Genomic DNA, 25601 nt, shown 5'->3' with positions numbered 1-25601 from the left:
TAAACTACTTTACTGCAAATAAACTCCAGACATTGAACTCAATATATGGTCTTAGTTTTACTGAGGTCTGTCACACAGTCTGAAGTCTACTGCTAAATTAAAGCGAGACTCCCTGTAAAAAAACTGTGGTCAAATGTACTAAGATAAAACAAAAACCTAATTCTGCAAGTTTTTGCATGTAATTCTCTTCTCCTATATATAAGTCTTGATATCATTTTGAAGCCTATTCACAGATTATTTTCTTCACTTCATAATACCCTTTTTAACATTAAGAAAGTTAGTTCAGACTGAACACAGCCCCACACAAAATGCTCTTGACTTTTAATGACTCTTTCAGAAGTTTCCTTTATGCATTCCAACTCCAGATTTTCTTTTTTAGACAACATTTTACTCATTCATATCATACTTTCTTTTTATTATTAAGAAACGTTGCAGCTCACATGGAAGTTTTGAACTGCATGTAACTTGTTCATAGACTTGCTTTATTTCATGGAATAGCTTGGGCTGGAAGGGTCCTTAAAGTCCATCCAGTTCCAACCCTCACTCACAGGCAGGGCTGCCCCCAACAGACTCAGGCTGCCCAGGGCTGGCCCCATCCAGCTTGGCCCTGAACCTGGGCACCCAGAGCTTTTATGGGCAGCCTGTGTTATACCACCCCTCTAAGATTTTGTTCCTAACATCTAACCTATATTTCCCATCTTTTATTACAGCCATTCCTCCCTGTTCTATTGCTATTAACGTAGAAAGTTGTTTCCTGCTCCTGCTTGTAGGTACTGGAAGGCCACAGTGAGGTCTCCCAGGAGCCTCCTCTTCTCGAGGCTGAGCAAGCCTAACTCCCTCAGCTTTTCTTCACAGGAGAGGTGCTCCAGCCCTCTGATAGTCTTTTTGGCCTTCCTCTGAGCCTGCTTCAACAGCTCCACTTCTCTCCTGTACTGTGGGCCTCAGGACCAGACACAGTAAATCATGGTATTCCATCTGTGCAATTTATCCTACTGTTTCTGTGAGAGCAATTAGGTCATTATTTATTTATTTATTTATTTTAACTGCATCGCAGTTTCCATCCCATCCTGCTTACTTCCCTGCTATATACATTACTGCAGAGCTCTTTTTAGTCCTAACATATGAAGTTTTTATTGTAAAAAAATTGGACTAAGCATTAAATTCATTGAAAATGCAAGCCAGCTTGATTTCTGTTTTTTATTAATTTCTAACAAAGAAAAAGCACAAAACATTATCTCCATTTGAACTTGTTACAACTTGAGAATATTCTACGCCTAATGTGCTAATATAGCCTAATAAACAAAAAGTAACTCAAAAGAAATCCTTTAACCACATCCCTGTCATTAAAAGCTCCATTTTCTTCTTTATTACTCACAAAGATAACTCGCACATCTTTTCTACAAAATCGAATGGGCTGGAAACGGTCTTTTTCTGTAGAAAATGTTCGGGGAGAGCTCCAGAATTTAATTCAGAAAATCTACACAGAGGCTTGGCAGAGTGTTCACCGTGTTTCAGAACATGAAGTATGGTGGAAAAGGTGTTGCAATCTTTTCTTTATGACCTTTGCTAGCAGTGTGATTAAGGACTGGTTTTAACATGGAATGGAAAGATTTTTGGAAAAAAAAAAAAAAGAAAACTATTTCATATCTGAATATGTAACAGAAATAAGCTCTAAAGCAAATTTCAATCTTATCCGAAACAGAAGACTGTCAGGGTCTTCAACTCAACTGGAAAAAAGTATTCATGCTATGAAATACAACTTCACTTAAGAACTTAGGTACCAGTTTCTAGTAAATTACTAGATACCATTTGTCACTTTAAGGAAATGGGAGATATCCATGGCCAGTCCAACCAGTATACTGCTAAGAAATACATCTGTTTCCCCATATGCAAAGTAATTTTTTTTTTAAGCTTAAGGTTAGCAAGGCTAAGTTGTGGGTAAATAAATAGAGAAGGATTCATAGTTCATGAATTAAAATAACTATCAGCATACTCCCTATTCTTCTTTAGGCACTGACCTCAGTGTTAAAAATGATGACTTGAGTATTTTCAGTATCTAAGCAGAATTGAAGTTTCACACTTGACAAAAATACAAGTGCAAGTTAAAGGGTCTTAGAATATTCTGGATGCTTTATTAGGATAATTACATTTTTGGCTTGTAACTTAGAAATACTTTTTATCAGAAAAGTGACAGACAATAGCACTGACTTTTATATGCCGTATCCATATTCTGAAAATTGAAGAAACCTCCGAAATGCTAACTTCAAGAAACAATTCCCAAAATTAACCTCTAAGTTAGCTAGCACTCCTTATATACAACCATATATACAATCCTGTAAACTGACTTTCAATCTACTCTACTTGAAAAACCTGAGCCACGGTGCCACTGGAATTTATTCCTATCACATCAAGTATGGATAGTCTGTTCTCTTTGGGAAGAGGTCTTTCTAACCTTATTCATTGTTTACATAAGAAAACTTAAATTGATTTAACTCTGAAAGATTATCAGATCATCAATTTTCCACTGCATTAAAAACATATTCACAGATTTTAACAAGTTTAACATTTGTGATTCTTTTTAATTTTTAAGGTAGTTAAAACATGTGTTACACACTTACCAATCTTTGATTTAATCTCTTATTCTCCTCTTCTTTCAACTGCAAAGTCTGAGAGAAAAACTTACCAGATTAGTTAATTAATACAACTTTCACAGTATAAACATCTTAAATAGTGTTAATATGACCAGAGACAGAACTCTTGCGCAGTGCACATACTATAGTTTTAAAATAGAATCAAAATATAATTCAAAGACCTATACAAAGTTTGAAGGACAGTAATCACCACTGCTATACCAAGTGCTAAATTATGTTAATCTGCACAGTTTTTCTCCTTAACTTGAAAAACATTTCACAGATAGAACAGCAACAGAAAATCAACTTATTACTATTTGTAGCTGCCAGATACAAACCATGATAAATCATTTGAAAACAGATGACAGAATCAAACATGCAAGTGCTAATAGTTAGAAACATCCAGTAACTTGCATTATATGGTTCAATATTCAATTTCTCCTGCTAATCTCAGACTTCAAGGGAAACTATAACCTGAAAGCTAAGAACTGAAATTTGGTGAATGGAAGGTGAAGTGGAAGCAGGGGCATCTAGGTATAAACTTAAAATCTCAGCCTGCACATTAATTAAATACTTAATGTAAGGGCACAACCATAACTTCAGAATAATGATAACATAAAACATTCAAAACAGGTGTTATTTTGCTTCTTAAGAAAGCAAAATTGTCAAGGCTATAATGCATCCCAGTCAGAACTAAAATATCTGTTTCTCAAAGATACAAGTAAACCAAACTTCTTTCCTGACCAATTGGTTCAGATGCTTTGATTTGAAAAAGCTGTGGTTCTTTTTTCCCCACCCGGTGAAGAATTCCCTAGATTAAGGACCTGTCACTTACAAAAGTATTACACCTGATGCATTTGTATGGAAGTTCACATGAATAAGGTGAATTGAGTAGTCCTAGTATAAATAGAGTGCACTAATACCCATTTTGAATGGCTTCAGTTACATTGAAATTAGTACAACCAAAAAACCAAGTATGCTATATTGCATCAGAGTACATAACCAATATATTTACAATAATTTGCTGCATCATTTAATCTCACAATCTACTCACTCTTTCTAACAACATGATCCTCTGTTTTTCTTCAGACATGTGGATATTTTCACTAAAATAGAAAGAAGACAACAGGTATGTTAGAAGTAATTTCCCCCCCCTCCTCCACACACACACACACACACACACACAAAATGTTTCTTTTGCTTTCCTCTTCTCTCACTTGCAGGTAAATGCCATCATTCTGCTAGCAGAATGGAATTCACAGAATACTTTGGATCCTAGCATTCTATCTTATGTAGACAAGGCATATATTCAGGAAAAGAAAGGATCAGGAAAGTAGCAAATAAGAGGGAGGAGAAAAACAAAAACACAGTGCAGAAAGGTACCTTAAGAATCAGGACTGACAGAATCTTATAAAGTAGCTTTCATTTTCAACCCAGTGAATTTTCAGCCATTGATAAATAACTTACGAAGTTGCATAGAGTCATTTCTGCGTATTTCACATTATTTTCAAAATGTTAGTATGAACTACAGACCTAAGGCCTTTGGCAGCTAACCTTTGATACTGCAGTTTGGCTTCACAATGCTGTATTTCCCTAATCTTGTCAGCTTAAATGCTCTGTGCTTTGGGAATTCCAGGTAGAGGAAGACAATATGAATACTGTGTTGCTAACTGTGCATATCTCTGTCCATCTGTGAGATAAAAAGCAGGTGGACACAAGATAGATAATGCTAACAACTTAATTAGAAGTTCCCTAAGAACCCAGAGTAATTCCTTTTACATTTAAATTGTATTTTGAAAGGCAGGTTACCAGGGAAGAGCCAATACCTTGTGAAACCCAACTTGATTTGGTTGGGAAAGGAAAACGGAGGCGTTTTTGAACTGATAGTGTATTCATCTAGTCTGACAAGACGTGCTATAAAACCAAGCAAAATATTAGGTAGAACTAAAAGATAAGACATTTTTGTTATTATTTTGTATTATGCTTTTAAACTGTTTATTATCCTCACTTGAATAAAAGTCCTAATGGATCAACTGGAACAGACCTTCATGCTGAATTTCAGCCCTTCTTCCCATTCATACCAAAGTGTTCTGACCCTGACCTTGCAAAGGAACCGCTACTTCTGTAGCTTCTCTAACACAGTTTGGAGGCCATACGGAGCTCAGGGCTGTCCACAGAGCAGCTCAGAGACATCAGTCCCAAACCTGCCATCTTCCTTCCTCGAAGAATGTTCCATGACAACAAAAACATGTCTGAACTGGGCAAGGGAAGGCCTGAGAGTTGCCCTGGTTGTCACTAGCAGGATTCTGCGGGGTCCCATTTTTGAACTAGTTGTCTGTAATGTTTTCCATGAATGATTCCAACAAAGATCTGGAAGTTATATTAAGCACATTTGGACAGTGATAAACTGGAAAGAGTGTTGACTCCCTTGAATGAGGAGAGGCCTTGCACCAAGATCTTGATAAATTTGAAGGTGGTCACCATTAGCATGAAGATGACTAAGTGCTGGATTCTGCACCTGGGATGGGGCAGCCTATGGACAAGGTTCTGAAGAGCAGCCCCAGAAAAGGGATCTGGGGTTACTGGTTGGCAGCAAGTTGACCGCAAGTTGTCAGCAGAGCTCCCTGGCAACAAGAGGGCCAATGTTCGCTGGGGTACACTAGGCCCAGCACTGCCAGCCAGGTGAGGGGAGAGGTTATCACCTCTGTTTTGCATAGCCTCACCTCAGTTGCCGTGAACAGTTTGCTTGCCATAATGTAAGGACATAAAACTACTACAGAGCATCCAGAGCAGAACTACAAGATGGGGAATCATTTAGAAGGCAAGAATAAAGCTCTCCAGACCATTAGTACAGTACCAACAAGTACAGAATATACAGGACAAATAAGTACAGAATATACTGAAGCTGATCACTGCAATAGAACTTCATGGAGTTCCCTCTGATGTCTTAAATCACTTCAGTATTTCAAACATAGCCATGGTTAGCTATCTGTTGACTAGCCTCTGCAAACTGTGATAAACAGTGAAATGTGAGCAATATTTACTAAAAGCTATTTCAATCTGTTGTAATACCAGTGTACAACAGAACCACTCAAAGAATCAATTTTATGTATTTAAAAGTAAACCTTTCATGCAATTTGCTTGCCCTCAGTATTTCTTCTTAAGTATGAATTTAAAATATCAGTTATTCTTTCCTAGTCCTATTACTACCTTCTAATAAGTGTCTTAACACTGATGATTCAGAGGTTATACAAATTAAGAAATGCTGAATATCTGTCTTCCTCTCCAATAAAACAAAACATCAACCCACGAAGGCCACTCAGTCTCATGCTTTTCTTTTTTCTTAATTTGGAGTATTTGGCTTAATTTTATTAAGCACTTCCCACTCACTATGAAGCATAATTACGCTTGTTTATGTGACTGCTGTAGATAGCAACCACAAATTTCTGTTTTATATGAGAATCAGCCACTGTTCAAAAGATATGCTAATAACATACAACCATCTATCTCACCCTAGGACCCTATTATAATTGCTCTTCTCCCACTTTCCTTATTTTTCACATACGTAAACAGTATTTCTTCACCTTTTAATCAAGATTCACCTTGAAGCTGCCTACTTCTAAGTTACAAAAACTGAGCATTTCTGATAATTGTGATGTTCCAATTGTGCGTGTACTATAGAAAGAATAATTTTAGCAAGAATGTCAAAGGCAGGAGTGTTACTCTCATCTGTACTCCAGAACGTCCAGCAACACACATCTAAAAGAGTATGCTCTATTTCTACTACAATGCCCCATACTTACTGCACAGCCATCATACTGGTTTCCATGGTAGAGTCCATCCTTCCTTCAAGTGCAATGTCAGAAGCCAATCTCTCTGTATCAGTGGGAACATCAGCTGCACAGGCTCCACAAGCTTCTGAAGTTGCTGCTAAGTAGGTTGATGGAGAAAGATTACTACTTCTCAGCTTATTGACTTCCTCTTCAAGCTTTTTCTTTTCCTCAAGTAAACGAGCTCGATCTTCAGAAAGTGTTTCAATCAAATCTGTGACACAAGTAAATAAAAATTCCTGTAATAATAGAAGTACTACGGAGTAAAGCCGAATAAGCAAACGGAATTATCCTTTTAGAAAAGACACAAATTTCTGCAGAAGTTAGCTTACCCTTATCTTTTTCTTGCTGCTCTGTTAGCATTTTTAATTTGTCACTAAGATCATTAATTATATTTTCTTTCTTCATTTTTTCTCTTGCTAGAACAGTGTTAAAGTTGGTCTGAAAACAGAAAGAAGTACTACTGAAATACAAAATGTACATTATAAACGGAATGCAAACAACGTAACTAAAACAAAGGAAGTACAAGAGATATTACATGTGTTTTTCTAGATTATAATTAAACAAGGAAATAAGCTTGTTTGCATACTCTTTTGAACAAACTGTTGGATATTTTATTTTGAGGATTCTCTGAAACAGCCTCGATTTTCCTCTCAAATTTTCTCTCATATCCCATCAGTGCCATGTCCATAACACGTCATACAATTTTAAACAATCATTAAAAGAATATGGGCTTTTAAACACATTTTATATTCCAATTTATGTATTAGTTGCATGCTTTTTTAAATTAAAAAGCTGTTTTGGGGATTAAATGGGCCACTACGACAAAGCTACACTGCATCAAGATATATAATACAAAAGACAAATGTAATTATTAGTAGAACAATATGCTAAAATCTGCATTAAAATAGCTTTCAAGTTATGCAGTAATTCCTCGCTGAAGAATTCATTAATGCAGAAGTTACACAGGAATCATTGCGAATTCTCTTGAATTATTTAATATAAAGAAGAGCACTACATGCTTCTGTATCAGTCTGACAAACCTTTCTACTTCTTGAATCCTTCTACTAAACATTATGCACTCACCATTACAACTTTTTGAGGTTACTGCGATGAAACAGGCAAAAACCTATTTACAACTGTCTCTGAAAAGGACACTTTAAGCTACAATTTCACTTCTTCAGGGAATTTAAGAGCCAGGCATGATCTTGACTAGCTTTAGATTCTCTATGCCTATAAACATGCCTATTCATCCGTCTTAAACCATAAGCTACTTGGACAGGTATAAGCTTTACATAGTGCATAACAGACTCTGGTAAACGTGTGCATAAGAAAACCAACACAATACGCCAAAAGCGTTAAGTAACATCTCAAAGGGACAAAAACTACAAGAGTGTGAAGTTAAATATCCAGAATATTCAGCATTCAGCAGCAACAGTTTTGTGAATCTTTAGCACTGACTGATTCAGGCGTGTTTGCTTTTTAATAGATTGTGTACTTCATCAGAATCTGCTGTCAACACTTCTGAACCTTTCCTAGTGTACTCTGCACCACACATGAAGATTACTGCACGAGGAAAATGGCATATCAAGACCAACTCTGATAGAAAAATAAATATTACAGTTGTCTATGTAATCTATAAAATAATACTACTAGATTAACTACAGAAGGCTCTCTCCAGTATTCATGTCTGCACTCCCAAACTTTCAGAACTTCTTCTGTCTTTATAATTGCCTGTGATATTCGGCTCTCTGCACCAAGTAATTTGCAGCATTCATTTCACCAAGCCAGTTGATTACTCACTGTCTCTTTGTCCTTATTTGATCCTGCTATAGTTAAAGTGTAAGTACTTAAAACAGAAAATCCTTTCTTAGTATTTAAATGCAACAAAGCTGTAGATAATAGCTGTTACTTAGAGATTCAACTTTAGAAGTGAATGTTCAGCTACAATATTTGAGATTCAATGTTTAAAGAAAAAATGAGCCAGCAAAGATACTGCAATAAGTAATTCAGTGCAGCAATAATTAATCCAGTATAGTGTGAGTTTGTATTGAGGTGAGGAGTACAGAGAAATGTTTAATCTGAGTTAGAAAGAAGAAAAACATCTGCATTGAACCTAAAACACCATCCACTCAGGCTAATAAAGTCTAAAAGGCACTAAGAAGCATTCCAAATCAATTAGTATTTCTAAGCATTAAATTTGTGTTGCCCAAAAATAATACCATTAACTTAAACTATACTTAAGCGACATCCTTCTGAAGTTCAGAAAATTAACAGGTAAAACTTAGAGTACTAACATAACAATGCAAGCAAAACTATCAAATAAAAAATGAATCTGGATTGCTCACTTCACAAACAGTTAAGCCAAAAAAAAAAAAAAGTCATAAGCATGTTGAATTCCATTGGTGTACCACATCCTGACTCTAGACAATATCATAACGCAAATTCAGAATGCACAAGTGTTACAATAGCAAAAAGAAAAAAAGAAAAAAAAAAGAAAAAAAGTCTATAACTTACAAACAGGAAAAGAACACATCCTTCTCAGGGAAGGAAGAGCAATGAAGAGTCAGTTTTACCTGCTGTTCTGCAGTTAGAGATGTTCTAATGTTCTGCACTTCTTCATTCTTTCTTCTTTCTTGTTCTTCAAGCTGCTCCAAGAATTTCATTTTTTCTTCCTGAAGCTTTTCTTGAAGTTCAGCAACCAAGCTTGATTCAGCAGATGATTCAGTGGGAGGACTTAAAAGAAAACGTTTAGGTTTTAAATTCATCATATATATAAGTCCCAGACTATATGAAATATGAAAGTAAGCACACAAGTCAGAAGTTAGTTTTGAGACTCTACTGTATTCAAATTAAGTCATTACTACTCTTCAATTTTATTTTTAAAACACGTGCACCTCACCAAATACTTATTCTTGATCATTCTGTTTTCTAGTGACTGTTAGTGTGTCAATACTGTTAAAATCTGCTTGAGGGGGAAGACATGTTTTTACTATTTGAATATACGGAATGCAAAGCAGAAGATCAAGAAACAGTGACAGATCAACTCCCTGTAGATTTTTACTGTGTGAAAATGTAATACCTCCAAAACTCTTACAAAAATAAGCAATTCAACAATAAGGAATCCAGATTTAAAGGAACTCTGTGGGTTGCAGAATCTAGAGATCAGCAATAGTGATCAGAAAGAAAAGCATTAACTGTCACTCAAGCATGAAGAATAAGAACCTTAAGTGGCTCTTGAAGCAGGTAATCTTAAATGGATAAAATATTTTCTAATAATTGATTTCAAAGCACTACCTATCCACTTCTGTGGTCTGGCATGAGTTATCATGAAGCATCACTTTACAAAGTACTGAGACAGACAAATCCCTTCACTGAGCAACTTTTGTTAAAATCTGCACTATTTAAAATTCTCATTCTTCTCTTTTGTACTGATTGAACTTCAATTTATTTATAAATAAAGTCTAGCCATGAGAGTGTGTGTGTGTGACAAGTATTATGACCAATATGATACAGTTTCTCGATATGGAGAAGCTTCACCACTAATTGTGGTCTTATGGAACTGGCTGGAAAATACCAAGGCTGGAAGATACCAACTTTTAACTTAATTTACAAAGCAGTCCTATCATACTTTTTTTTTTTCTTTTTTTTTCTCCCCAAGTATTATAAATCAAATTAATCAAGCTGCTTAATGACAATCATTACAAACATTGCATCGTTCAACTAATCTCCATCAATCTTAGTTGAGCACAGTACACACTATGTACGTAAGATCACATAGAAGAACTACAAATGGGTTATAGTTCTATTACCTCTCCTAATCCTGATAACTTCCAGGCACTTTATAACCAAAACACACATTATCATATATTGGTAATGTACAGGTAACACTCAAGTTCAAAAATGAAACTCCTAATACCAGCAAAATATTCAGAAATTTAACAACTTAAGTTATCACCAGTGCCTTCTGGAACATTAACGTAACAGTAATCTTGCAGAAAAGGACATTTATGTGACAAGCAAAAGTTTCTTTCTAACATTACAAATTAACTTCTAAGCAACAATTCAGCGAGGATAACAAGTCAACTGGAGTTACATAACTTAAGGCTTTAGGAACTCAAAAAAAAACAACCAAGCAGCTAGACAGTGACTTTGAAATATTAAGACAAATCTACATAACATACGCCCTCTGGAGACGAAACACATGCTAGAAAGGAAAACACATAACAGCAGATGAAAGGCATAAAGCGAAGCCTTAGAAGGCAATACATATTATAATGTTGTACTTCAAAAATAAAAGCTACCTGACAGAACTCATAACTACTAATGCTTCATCAGACTGAAGCAGACAACATTTCTTTGAAATACATTGGTATCAGTCTTATCCAGTTTGTATAGAAATACAGAGCTTTGCTCAGTTGTTAAAATTTAAATGCAGGTGGTGGTTTTGTTGTTGCTGTGTGTTTTTTGTTTGTTTTTAAGTCTGATGACATAGCTACATCTCTTCCCTACCGAGTCACATTTTTGATCTTCTACAAGCACTAATACAAAGAAAAGGTTTAAATACAGCATTTGATGCTTCCCTCTCCTCATTCTACCACATCTTATTAAATTTAGAGAATATTTTAAGAAAGAGGTCTTAACTGTAACTCAATGACTGAATCTGAATTCAAGAAGTGTATCACTATTTCAATCTTTTCTGTACAGAGATACATAAAATGTCAACACTGATTCAACATCAATGACAGATATTTAGCATAGCAAAATCCTGAGGCAATGGGGATGATCTGGATATTTCAAGAGAAGTGGATGCTTACATTTCTCTTTGCACCACAGAAGTGAATTGTGTGTACACTAGATCACAGGATTCTTTTTATAGCCCCTCCCTCCATTCAACTTAGAAAGAAAATACACCATTACGCTGACATTTAAAAATTAAATGCTAACTTAAATTTGTGTTCATGTTCTGCACTGTTCTTTTTATATCCATTCTATCACTTTTTCTATTTCAAACACTCGATATACTGTAATACCCAGAACAAAAAAAACCTTAAGATATTGTACTAACAAGATTTAACCTTGGAGTTTTGAGACAATCCAAAAACATTAATGACAAATTTGAGCACTTCAAATTAGAATACTGTTTCTAGGCCACAGCCACGGAGAAAAATTATAATATTTCCATTACACAATATCACAGTCTGCTCTGCTGACAGCATTACGAACTAGCAGACAGATTAGAAACGGGAAGTCAGGAAGCATAACTTGGCATTTATGGGAAGGAATTTTTTTCCAAAATTGGAAAAATATTGCAGAAATTAACAATGAAGAACAGTCATCCTACGATGCTCTTTAAAATGATGTTGCCCAAGTGTGTTTCGTTATAAAGCTCAAACTGAAGACCTTTATATATGTAACTATAGCAGTTAAAGTCGATTGAAGTTCAGGTGGCTGTGGGACTGCCCTCAGCTGTTCATATAATCTCATGCAGTTTTTCATGGCAACATCAGCACCTCCATAAGCATATAGTCAATCAGTATAAGAACGTTATCAACCCAAAATTTAGGAACCACATGCTGTCACAGTACTAGAGCCAGAGCAAAGGATGCAACAGGAGAAGTAGGCTAAGATCATCAAAAATTGAATTTCAGGCAATTGTAATAATATTCCTTAGCATAGCATTACAAAACTGAAAACCTTACTTCTTGTCTGAAAATAATACGTAAAAGACATCTGGCAAACTTTGTGACTAACTGCACATAGGAATGTCACTACCTACAAAATGAAAGTAACTTAAATAAAAAAACATAAATACTATTACAAATATATAGAAGTTTTACTTAATTCGATGTATTCATGCTGCAATATGCAGTAATTACTTTAGAATACAAAGATAGCACAGCAACTTAATCCTTACAGTACCTCTGATTTACTTGCATCTCAAGTTGTTGTATTTTTTCCAAAAGCCCTTTTTCAACAGCTTCCTTTTGTAATTCAAATTCTTTACAAGCAGTTTGTACGGCATCTTCTTTTTCAGAATTGAGTTTCTGAATCAGCAACTGCTTGTCTTGCTCTTGGTTAGATACTAACAGATCTTTCTCTTCCTTAAGCCTATGGATGATAGCTTCATATTTTTCCTGCTGCTCACAAAGTGCCATTTTTTCTGTTTTTTCCTTTTCTAGGGCATTTTTTTCCAACTCTAACTTACACTGCAGTTCTGTTATTTGATCTGAAAGTCTTTTTTCTGCTTCAGAAGTTTTTTGATGCAAAACTGTTACTTTGTTTAGTTCAGTTCTAAGCAAATTTGATTCTTCTTCATATCTGTCTACCAGCTCGGAAATGCATTGATCTTTCTCAATTGTCATTAAAGTTCTTAGTTCTGATAATCCCACTTGATATTCATCACTGCTAACTTGTATCTTACTGTTTAATTTCTCTATCTCTTTTTTTAAGCTTTCAGTTTCCTTATCAATCTGAGATTTTAAGGTCTCTTGTTGCTGGTTTCTGCTTTCTTCCAAGAGAAGCTTCATTTCATCAGTTTCTGCTTCTTTCAGGGCAAGTTCAACTTCTAATTTACACCTCAAATCAGACAGATCTGAAACTTTAAGTTTTAACTCTTCTACCTGCTGTTGTTTCTCTTGCACAATTGCTGCATGAGATTCCTGCATTTGTTCAAGTCTATGCTGGTTCTCTTTTTTTAATTGATCTAAACTGTCCTTGTGCTCAGCAAGCACCTTCTCAAATTCCTGTAAATGCCTGGCCTGAAGGTTGTTTTCCAGTTCTTTTAAACGGCTTTGTTCTAAACTCTGGAGTTCTGCCCTCAGGAGCTGCAGTTTTTCATCATTTTCAACATGAAGTTTTTTCAAGTCTTCGAGTACTATCTCACGTGACTGTCTCAGTTTCTTAATTTCAGAATTCTGTGTCTCCATTTGGCATTCCAATTCATGTAGCTTCTGATCTTTTTCATTCTGAAGGGAAACTACAGCTTCCTTTTCATTTTTCACCATCGCAAATTCATTGTTCTTATTCTGAAGTACTTCTTCAAGGCCTAACAAGTCACCTTTTAACTTTACAATCTTTTTTTTGCTTTCCTCATCATCCTCCAGTAATTTATTAATTTTGGTTTCATATTCACTTTTCAGAGACTGCAGTTCTTTTTGATGTTTATCTTTTAGTGTTTTTTCAAGTGAAAGTTTTACCTTTTCAATAGTATTTACTATTTCTAATGAAGTGCATTTTAAAGAATTAGAAAAGTCACACTGTTCTTTTTGTACAAGTGTTCTAAAGTGGCAAAGATCTTCTTTTATACCTCTTAGACGTACTTTTGAATCTTGAGCAATTACCTTACACTTCTCCATGCAAACACTACGAGAAGCATTTTCTACTGAAATGTCCTTTACGCAAGAACCCGTGTCTTGCATACGTCTACTATCTATTGCATTGATAACTGAAGAATAAAGAGATTCCACCATCATTTCAGGACTCTGTGGATCACTTATAGCGTTAGGAGAGACTGGATTTTCTTCTATGACAAATTCATTTACTGCTGACATAAAGTCAGATTCTGGACTTTCTGCTAATGAATCCAAGTCCAATGATCCTTGCTTGAGAGCTTGCTCCAGGTTCGGGTGGGCAATAGTTTCAAAATCAAATGTATGAGCATCAATGCTGTCTGGTGACAATTCCTCTAGTGGAGCAGGGGGACACACAGGAGGACACAGGGGACCCTGAAGACTGAGCGATGGAGGAGTTCTGGAAGAGGTAGCAATTGTGGTTCCTGTTGTACTTTCCATCCTTGGTGTAGTAGCAGACTGTGGTGATGTTTGACTATTGGAAGCCTGCAAGTTAAAAAAAATGCAGAACAAATATTTAAGGTGATAGGTAAAAGTCCTGGCAAATGTTTGAAACTGATTAAAAATTATCAGGCAAAACTAAAATGAACAAGTCAGTCTTATCTGTAAGGATGAAAAATAAATAACTTAAAAATTCAACTAAAAATAGCAGAAATTGCAAATGGTACTTTTCTGAAAATTATTGGAAAATTGCACACATACCTAATTACCAAGAGACCATTTATATAGAAATTCTACAATAATCCCATACAATTGTATTTGAAAGGAGTCAAATGTAAGTTTGGATGATAACAAAAAAACTGAAGTAATCATAAACAGACATTCTTTGTTTCCTGACAAACAAAATTGGTTTTTCCTAATAATTTTGTTTAGTTAAATTACTTTTTTTTGCTTGTACAGCTTTATAAACCAGGGTAATTCAGTCATTGATAACGAATATTAAATTAAGAAGGTTTACCACAAATTTTAGTATAACAAAATTGTTGCCTTGTTCAGATCTAAGGATATCACACTTTGAGTAGATTTATTTTTCCCATGTTGCTTCCAACACTACTAATTTCTGTCATTTTGCCTAGGGACACTGGAATAAAACCCAGGCCTGATTCTGGAGCTCCTGATCATTCAGTCTTCAAATGAATGACTACGGTTTATACGGAATAACTATCTGTAATCTTGCTCGTGTCTCTTTTCCAAAGAACATGTGCTGACTCTCATGCTGTCTTTAGTCATCACAAATGAATACACATCATAAGAGACAACTTAAAGAGCAACATTCCTTTTGGTAAAGGTATTAATAGTCCATATTTCAACACCTGCCTTGGGATCAACTTGCTTTTTAACTACAGAAATTTAGAGAGGAACATGTTGAAAGATACGGTATATGGCGACAAATGGACTCAAATCATACGCTTTAAGCAACAAGCATTTAACATTGATAAACCAGAGCTTCAATTGTAATAAAAGCTAGCATCAGAGACGTCATAAACAAAAAACACTTCAGGGAGTGAATATTCTAAGGTTCTACACGCAAAGCAAAGATGGTATCAATTCCAGTGTGGTCCTGCAGGAGTACCAAGAAGGTAGAGAATAACTATAATAGCACAAAGAGTAAAAAACACAACTCTTCACTGTGTGGAGCAATAGTCTGTAGGGAGCTTGTTTAAAAATTGTGGTTGAAAAAATTCCACGCTCTGCAATGGCTGTTGTGAGCTGGGTCTGTAGTTGCATTACTAGATTATAGCCTCATGAAGAATAAAGCCTCACATTTCGAGGAATTGATACTAGATCGAAGACAGTTGATTGTTGCCTATTCCCCTGAAAACCTAATGTCTGCCATTTACAGCCTATAGGCAGCAATCAACGTATATGTCATATGCTGTTATTCCCATGATAATGAAGGAACAGGAGTTCAGAGGAAGAAAAGAAAAATAGGAAGCATATAGTAGAGCTAATTTAAGTTCTGCAGTGTTACTGGGTTACATATATTGCCTTGGTTATGTTACTAGATAAACTCATGGACAAGGAATTGGGCAATTCTTTTAAGGATTACAAACAGTGCTGAATTTTGAACTCAACTAGAACAAGCTGTAGATTCATAATCTCATTTGAAAAGCCAGCTCCTCTTACAAGAGCAAATTTTAATACCACAGGATTGAAAGTGTTAATTACCTGGTACCTATGAAGATGACACCTTAATCATCTTATCTCAGTCCTACAGGCACCTTAACTTTCTCTTAGATATCTTTAGACTAATCGCTGATCCGATTAAACTCTATCAGAAAAATGAAAGGGCACAGCAATCTCTTTGGTGTGAGGCCATTAAACAGAATAAGCAGAAAGCACTAAAAGCACATTTCAAAATTAACAGATTAAAGACCAATGTTGTTCATTTCTGTTTACTATGATGTAATATTAGAAGAAACTCACCAGACAATGACACATTTCATCATTAGCATTCCATGAACTTAAAAGCTGTCATAATAAGATTTAAGGAGACACAAAACACACTAACATCTCCAAAACGGTATTGGAATCCCTCTCTGACTTGTTCTTTGTTCACCTGGCTGCACTCACAGCTTTCCTCTCCTGCCTAAGGCAAATGCATGAAGACCATCCTCCTGCATCAGCAAGAAGAGCTAAACTCCGAATCAGACAACTCAACTGCTGCATTAACAACATGCATGAGAAAAACTTTTGTAGTCCAACTTGATGAACCAAGCTTCTACTGCCACTTGTTTTTAATAGGAAGCTGAGGTTATAGAACCACAAAATGACTTAGGTTGGAAGTCACCTTAAAAATCAACTAGTTCCTATCCCCAGTGGTCTGATGGGCCTCCCTGGGCAAATACTGTGGGCTACACAGGCAAAATTCAGTGCCCACTGAGTCATCAGCAAGCTGGGAAGATCTTACAGTTCACAAACAACTTGCAGGAGCGTGAAGATGAAGTCATTTTCAGGACTATTATTAAATATTGATTCATCTTGCTAGTTATGTAGTGCAAATTCCCAGCAACATTAAGAATAAGAAAAGGATACTTCATACTCTTTCAGTAATTCTAAGCAAAAGCACAAAGATATGCAAAAATAGTATGTATATACATACATAAAACTAAAAAAAAAAAAAAAAAGACACTTCTAGACTGTTTGCAAACCAAAGCAACACAGAGAAGAGACCTAATGTCTTTCATTAGGTGATAACAACAACACAAAGAAAATCATTTCAATAGGCCTATTTGCTTCAGTACAAAAAAGTGTTCAAATGAATCATCAAAATCACAGACAGAAATAGGCGCTTTCAAGATGACATCATGAGTGTTCCAGCTCTGATTGTGCAATGTAATTTACTCTATGGATAGAGACAATTACCCAAATCTGTCTGGGCATTTGACATTTCTGAGTCAGCCAAGAATCCAAAATGGTCAAAGCACAGCAAAAGAAAAGTGTGGAAAGAACAGATTCTCCTGACTTAGCAAGCATCTTTTTTGTGAAGCCATAAGCTAATAAAAATGTCTCAGATAAACAAGTCTGAATCAATTTCTAGATGGATTTTCGGAATACTAAAAATGATTAAGGTGGAATAAGTAAGGCAACTTTTCTTTTTCTTGTTCCAATGTTATGTATTTTGAATTAAAGCTACTGTTTTGACTGATCTCACGTTTTCCTTACACTGTAAGCTTTTGTGAATAATAAATTCCCTAGAAAATGTGTCACTAAGAAATTTCAGGATGCTTTCAGCTGGAAGTGGACATTTACATATCATAGTGTGATCTGCTGAATGAATATGTTCAGAAAACTCACAGCTGCCACCATTCTTAGCCATTTCATTGTCTAATACAGTGAAAAGGCCCTAAAATACTTATTCATAACAGTTGCTCATAAAGAAATCAATTTTCATTAAGAAAGAAGTGACACACTTTCTTACACTTCAGATCAAAAAGAAGCCCAGATCTCATATTCTACATAGAATTATAAGGTTGGAAAGGACCTGCAAGATCATCTAGTCCAACTGTGCTCCCATTACCATTGCTACCACAAGCACTAAACCATCTCTCGCAGCTCCTCATCCAGACGCGTCTTGAACATTGCCAGGGACGGTGACTCCAACAGCTCCCTGAGCAGCCATTCCAGTGCCTGACCACCCTCTGAGAGAAAAAGCTCTTCCTTATGTAACCTATCTAACCTAAACCTCCTCTGGTACAACTTGTGGCCATTTCCTCGGGTCCTGTTTGTTCCATGGCAAAGAGGCCAAACCACTCCTTATCACAACCTCCCTTCAGGAAGTTGTACAGTGCAATGAGGTCTCCCCTGAGCCTCCTCTTCTCCAGACTGAACAATCCCAGCTCCCTCAGCTGCTCCTCACAGGACTTGTGCTCCAGACCCCTCACCAGTTTCGCTGCCCTTCTCTGGACATGTTCCAGGGCCTCAATGTCTTTCCTGTAGCAAGGTGCACAAAACTGAACACAATACTCAAGGTGCAGCCTCACCAGCACTGAATAAGGGGGATGATCACCTCCCTGCTCCTGATTGCCACACTAATTTCTGATTTCTAATTATTTCTAATTAGAAAAAATTTCTAATGCAGGCCAGAATGCTGTTGGTCCTCTTGGCCACCTGGGCACGCTGTCGGCTCATGTTCAGCCGAACATCAACCAACACCCCCAGATCCCTTTCCTCTTCACAGTCATCCAACCACTCATCCCCAAGCCTGTAACACTGCCTGGGGTTGTTGTGGTCAAAGAGCACTTGGCCTTGTTGAAGCTCACCCCATTCATCTCAGCCCAGTGATCCAGCTTATTTAGATCCCTCAGAAGGGTCCCCCTACCCTCAGGCAGATCAGCACCACCTCCCAACTTGGTGCCATCTGCAAACTTACTGAGCGTTACTCACTCAATCCCCTCATCTGGGTCATCAGTAAAGATATTAAACAAGATGGGCCCCAATACCAACCCCTGGGGGACACCACTTGAATAAGGTCACCGGCTGCACTTAACTCCATTAACCACTACCCATCGGGCATGGCCCTCTAGCCAGTTCCTTACCCAAAGAATGAATCAAAGACTTACAGTAAATCTCATGTTCAAGTTTTAGAGGGGTAAAAAGACAGAGGACTTCACACATCTGCTTTAAGCAGGAATTATCTCATTCAAAATTTCACATGCACATGACTTTGAGTACAAAATAAAAATAATAACAGTAACAGCCCCTTCAATGTATATACAATAAACTTAACTAGGACCATGGCGTTGTGAAGCGAATTGCACAAGGTTAGTACTAGACAGCATCAAAATCCATCTGAACACTTCTATTCTAGGTTATAACATGGAATCCTGCAAAATATTCAACTGCAGGAGAAGGTCAATCTGAAGCACTAAACTTTACATAAAATGTTAAACACTGCTTAAGTCCCCAGAATAGGTTACAATCAGAAGCTAAAAGGATCCTATTTGGTGTACAATGAATGTTAGAGGCAGAATGTGTAGAAGCAACCTAAAGTGACTGACAGGCTACTCTTTCTAGGGGAAGAATCTGCTTGATAGGTGGAGGAAGAGGAGGAAAAGGTAGGGTTTTTTTTTGTTGTTGTTTGTTTTGTTTTTGTTTTGTTTTTAAGCTATCTGTTCCCTGTAAACTCAGAGGACTGCATGTAACACTTCCCCAGAAAGCAGGACTGCAACCAGCAGTTTTCAGATTAATGGCTACAACCAGTCATGGGGTCCCTGAATTCTCCCTTATCTTTCTGGGGCAGAAAGACTTAAACATTGAAAACTACCAAAGAAGTAACAAGCTTATAGAATCACAGAATCACTCAGGTTGGAAAAGACCTCAAAGACCATCAAGTCCAACCACAACCTAACCATACTACCTTAACAGCCCTCCTCTGAATCATGTCCCTGAGCACCACATCCAAACCCATCCAGGGATGGCGACTCAACCACCTCCCTGGGGAGCCTATTCCAGTGCTTAACAACCTTTTCTGGAAACAAGTTTTTCCTGATATCCAACCCAAACATACCCTGGTGCAACTTAAGGCCATTTCCCCTCATCCTGTCACCTGTCACCAGTGAGAAGCGACCAACCCCAATCTCACTGTAAGCACTTTTCAGATATTGGAAGAGAGCAATAAGGTCTCCCCTCAGCTTCCTTCTCCCCAGACTGAACATCCCCAGTTCCTTCAGTTTCTCCCTCATAGGACATACTCTCCAAGCCCTTCACAAGCATTGTTGCCCTTCTTTTTACCTGTCCAGCACCTCAGTGTCCCTTCTGTACTGAAGTGCCCAAAACGGAATATTTTTATATTTATGTTTGAAAAATACAAACGAGACAAAATACATACATTCAAAGAGGATCATAAAAATAGCAGAAAAATATGATCAGAATAATTCCACTGGACTATAATTTATTCTATTAATTTTACAAATTTTGTGGAATACAAGCATCTGATGTGTTGAAGGCATTTCATACCTTTAGACTATTTTCTAAATAGACTTACTTTACTTATTATGAAGTAAATTACTACTGTAAAGTTGTGTGATCAACTAATCTTCACATCTGGAAAAACAAAGTACCTTCCTGAAGCAGATAAAACAACATTATGAAAATACACAGCTCTTTTTGAATAGAATATTCTATTTTTTTGGTTAAGAAAAATAATAAAAAGCATACCTTTTGTTCATTCAGCAGGTCAGTAATGGTTTGTGACATTTCATCCAAACTCTGCGCTGCTTTTACCAGGTTATGTAAAGCACGTACATGCTGGTGAAGAGGTTCAAAGTCACAAAGTATTGGAACCCTTAAAAACAACACAGGATATGTTTTTGGCACATTGTTACATCTAATATTCAAATGATTGATTTTTTTAATGTAGACATTCCAGCGAGACAAAGCTTCCCTCTAAATGAAGTTTATATTTTTTTCATTTCAAGTATTTAGCATAGAAAATCCACACAAGTACCTTTTATTTGTGCTTTAAATTAAGAACTTCAGAGCTCTTAAGGACCACATAATGATAAAAATAATGGGGAAGTACTGCATCAAAGTCTTTCCTTTCAAGACATACCAGAAGAGAACTAATGGTGATCAAATCTGTAACTGAAGCACCTATAATTGCAAATGGCTCAATTATTCTCTTCAGTTGGATTCTCTCCAATCCAGCTCCAACTTTGAAGCAGCAATTAATTCTATATTATTCTATTTAATTTAGGTTACCTATCACTGAAAAGACTGAACAACACGTTGTGATCACATTGCAAGTGTTGAAAAGTTACAGGTTTCCTAAACCTTTGAAAAAGTAACATTTCATTTTTCTTGAGAGACTGTACTTCTAGAATATTTAATTTGTCTGGAATTGCTCCACTGAATTAACGAAACAGGAGTTCATTTAGACTAACAATACGACAAAAGCAGATGTTTCAATGTATTTTGCATTCTTTAGTCGAAATATATGGCATGTGGTATTAGTATTATTCTTATGGAATTAATATTTCAGCAACTAGTTAAACTTAGAACCTCAGAAACTTTTCACTGAAGCACTGTATGAAAATGGAGGCGTAATTTTAATCCTGAAGCTCCGGGAATCAGCAGTGATAGAGAAGAATCCCACTGCTCATCCTCAGCTTGCTTGCTTGCCAATTGTTTTCTTTGGGATGTTCAATTAAAGCACTGAAGAGACAACTGCTATAAAGTTTGTTCTGAAACTCAATGTGTATAAAGATATGCGAAAGCTAGGCCTGTTCAAGTTATAAGTCCTCCACCTCCATCAACATTACCACCAAATGCAAGTCTGAACCCAGAAGCCAAGGTGAACACAACATAATCCCACCTCTATTGCCATCAAGTGGAAAGCTGTGTCACTACATCAGTCATGAACAGCTTTGTTACTGAATATTCTCTAATAGCACAACAAAATTCTTACTGGACTCAGAGAGCTTCCTAGGACAGTCATAAAATTCTCACAACCCCCAAAATCATGATGTCAATATCAGCAATATATAAAACTATAGTTTACATTTTATCTTTAGAATCCCTGAGAAGCAAGTCTAACACTGTAACAAGAGAAATTAAAAGGGTTTATCAGCAAAATCATGATTGACAACAAATTCACTGTCAAGTAGGCTAAGCTCACTACACCTGTTGTTAATACCAGCAGACATAGCACCAGGAGGATCAGCAGGACTCCAGAATCAAAAATAATACCAATACAACGTAAAGATGAAAAATGCAGTGAATTTCAACGCTGCACGCCAGTAACAGGTTTCAGGCTGATACTGTTGGCAAACCTAATAAATGACAACAGAGCATCTCCACGGGACTTATTATTTTCTGTGGGATTTTGGCCTTAAAGCTGGAAAATGGAACTACAGCTCTGTTCTAACAGAACAGTAGTCCACACATATAGCATCTCATTGTGGTGATACAGAGAAAGATCTCTTCTGACATAGGATCTTACACACCATACTTGTTCTTGCCTATTTCTTGCTTGCTAACTTGCTTAACATTACTCTATCTTATTTCTACAGGTTTAAAATACATGAATTTGAAAGCTTATTATCCATCATAGCAGTGCCCAACATTAATTACACCTTAGTAGAGAATACATAGGACATAGGTGCTCAGGTCATTTTAACTTGAGTACACGAAGCATACAAAGAACATACCTGTCGTATGTCAGCTAAAAGCATCACTTAAGAACGACACCAGTTTACAAAATATCACTGTCTGTTCCTTACATAAAAGATATCAGAGAGGGAGAGGGGGTCTGAATGAGGAGTGAGCAGGACAGAAAGGGAAGACACTTCCATATCACAGAGAGGTTAAAAAGGTGATTTACCTGAGTAACGGCTGAACTTCTGAAGGACAAAAAGACTGCAAAAATTGCAAGTCACTTAACGAGATATCTGGAAGCTCACTGTCAAATCTGCGAGGTTTTCTTGTCTGTATCAAGAAGAAATTAATTCATACATTGTTGATGATGATAACAAGATAACTAAAGGATTCAAAAGGAGTCTAATTCATAACAGATAAATTAAACTATGATTTATCTCATCAAAGACTTAATTCTCCCTTTAAACAAGCACATCTGGACATACCCTCACAACCCTAAAGAATAAATATATAAACTCAAATTTATTGTTATCCACAGCGCCTCTAGCAGCAGCATTTTCTCCCTGTTATTAAGCTTACTAAAGTTATTAAACAGACCACTAATGTTAAGGGATAAGAGATGACTCTGAAACTTAAGACTAACTTAATACACAAATACAGTCCAGTATTTACAATACTAAAAAAAAAAGTCAGCAATATTAGAATCAAAATATTTTACTTTAATTAACTAATCTGTGAGAAATTAAACAGGCAATGCTCAATTACAAACAAAAATTCTGTTCCACTCCTCCAGTAATCACAGGAAAAAAGGAAAACACTTGTTTTTACCAAATGATTAATTTTAGGTCTATATTATTCAGAATATTGGATTAAATAAACAATTAGTCCTCCTGGCCTTTGTTTTCCGAGCATCAATAAAAAACAATTTTTTAAATCAGTTCTACAGATGACTCCTTTAAGAAAGAACAAACTGATACACACTTTCCCACCACAATACAAGTTGGTAAACAGTGTTAATATAGGTCCCTTTTAATAGCAAAAAGTACACTGTCTAGCTATCTCATCTGTCAGGGCAATGTGACAGGTATACATCATGAATTACGCCTCATTTAAATTACTAAGTGCCGTTCACAAAAATGAAAGAAACAACAAAAAGATACTAAGTACATACACAAAAGGATGGAGGCCAGGAATCAAGTCCTCTGAACAAGCGATTCCTTAGAAAAGACTTCCCTGGGCAAAGAAAAAATGGTTATTTTAAAAGGAATAAATGCAACATACAAACAATGCCTCAACAAAAAACAATTGAGCTATTGTAGTTCAACAGTTGAACTAAATTTGAAGTTATTCCAAACATACTTTTTCTTAACAAAAAGTGGTGACAGAACCTCAAGTAAAATCCACCATAAAAGCAGAGGCTTGAATGGTGTGATGAATTCTATTTGCTTACTGTTCACCTTTTCAAAAGCCTCAGCTAATTCTTCGAAGTTGCTTCTTTGAAATCTTGCTAACTTCCTTTCCAAACATTTGATAACCTTTTACTCAATTCTCCTATTTGAAGAAAAAAACCTCTGGTCAAGTGTTCTAGACGTGCAACTTCAGCTTTTTATTCATTTTTTAAATGAATTACAGAGGATGCTGCACCAATGCTCAAATACTCAGTAATGATTTCAAAAGGATTCCTTTAAAGGAATCGTAAAGCTTGCAGAACACGTTCAAGCAGAAACTGCATTCAAGTGTAATAACATTTATTCTTTCAGGAGCATTAAACTAATGAGAACATTCACAGTATTTTTGATAAAACTATATGGAAAAACATAATCATACGCATATTTAAACTAAAACATAATGGAAGTATTTTATCTACTTCTGAAGAGAAATGTCATACTAAGCCACGGACCACAGAACAGGAAGTACTTACTGAACAGTTTACCAAAAGATTCTCTTTTTGCCCTTTCAGCTTCATATAGGTGTTTCCCATCATTTATTAAAGCACCTGCCCACTGTGAAATGGGAAATACATAGTTAGTTGTTAATTCATGCAGTGACACAAAGGTTTGAACCTGACATCTTGTTTACTTACCTCCCTGTAGTGTTTTATGAACATTTTTCTCCTCACAACCTCAACGACAGCTAAACAGTACATCTGAGGAACAGTACTGAGAGCCTCTACAACCTTGACCCTCTCTAAGAGTTCTGTCACAAGACGAAGCAATGCTTGCAGTTTCTCTCCATCTTGGTCAGCATGAAGCATTACAAAACAACACCACCTACAAAAGTAGGTTATACATTAGAAGATAACAACTTAGTCATCTCTTATGCATTTTAATTTCACTGAAATTAGCAGCATCTTTGGATCAAGTGAACAATTACATCATTTTACGTGGGACAACAGCATTCTATCTGGAAGTACCAAATAATTTAGAATTCACTAATTGTCTTCTCCATTAATTTCTCAAATAAGGAAGTTTTGAAAGTGCTCCATAATTAACACTTAGTAGCATTTGAGTTAAGGTACTGTTTTTAATAAGTAAGTCTGAGCATATGTAACTTCATAATAAATGATAATGAAGTTTTATCCAGAAGAACTTAAAAAGAAGCTGCTATGCCTAGAAGAGACTAGTCTGTTTATAAGTCTTAAAAATATTTACAGAAAAGCATTAGTAAGAAATATTGAATGTGTGGACAACTATCTAACAGATAAGATAGACTGCCATCTACTCATTCATTACAAATAACTCTAACATCTAAAGCCACTCTTAACATACAAATTCCTATATTGAAAATCTGAACATTTATTCCATGGCCAACACAATTTTCAATCAGTCAGCAAAATAATTAAATCATAGTTTAACTACTGAAACAGTGCTAAAATTGAGAGACCGAAGAGAAACATTATAGTGATTTTTTTTTTACACCAAAGAAATCACTTTTAACTGTTAACTTTCTCACAGCAATGAGTAGCAAGAAAGAAGGAGAATGCATTGCACGAATCCAACAAGCATCCAGTGGAAGCACAAAAATGAAGTATTTTCTCTATACCACTGTTATAATGCTCCTTGAAAAAGCCAGGAGCTTGTGAATTCAAAAAAGAATTAATGGAAGAAATCTCCACCAGCAATTAAATACAAGTGAACTATTTCTGTAAGTAAATACTCCTGGACAAAAAGATTCCTTTTCACTAGATTCCC

General features: G+C 36.1%; 1 protein-coding gene across 3 annotated transcripts in view; it reads right to left on the bottom strand.

The window, feature by feature from the left end:
- The window catches only part of RB1CC1 (RB1 inducible coiled-coil 1), a 71527-nt gene that overhangs the window by 8061 nt on the left and 37865 nt on the right, over positions 1 to 25601 (bottom strand). For all 3 annotated transcript variants that reach the window (XM_048939113.1, XM_048939114.1, XM_048939115.1), the window contains 11 exons: positions 24494 to 24680; positions 24332 to 24413; positions 23582 to 23643; positions 22637 to 22740; positions 20473 to 20599; positions 12383 to 14298; positions 9037 to 9196; positions 6793 to 6901; positions 6434 to 6674; positions 3685 to 3736; positions 2619 to 2666 (listed from right to left, as the gene is read on the bottom strand). In XM_048939113.1, coding sequence (XP_048795070.1) covers positions 2619 to 2666; positions 3685 to 3736; positions 6434 to 6674; positions 6793 to 6901; positions 9037 to 9196; positions 12383 to 14298; positions 20473 to 20599; positions 22637 to 22740; positions 23582 to 23643; positions 24332 to 24413; positions 24494 to 24680 — 3088 coding nt within the window. The remainder of the gene's footprint in view (positions 1 to 2618; positions 2667 to 3684; positions 3737 to 6433; positions 6675 to 6792; positions 6902 to 9036; positions 9197 to 12382; positions 14299 to 20472; positions 20600 to 22636; positions 22741 to 23581; positions 23644 to 24331; positions 24414 to 24493; positions 24681 to 25601) is intronic.

The sequence above is a fragment of the Lagopus muta genome, chromosome 3 (genome assembly GCF_023343835.1).
Source record: "Lagopus muta isolate bLagMut1 chromosome 3, bLagMut1 primary, whole genome shotgun sequence".
NCBI classification, from domain to species: domain Eukaryota; kingdom Metazoa; phylum Chordata; class Aves; order Galliformes; family Phasianidae; genus Lagopus; species Lagopus muta.
Note: the sequence above shows the minus strand (reverse complement) of the source record. Positions and strands in the feature narration are given on the sequence as shown.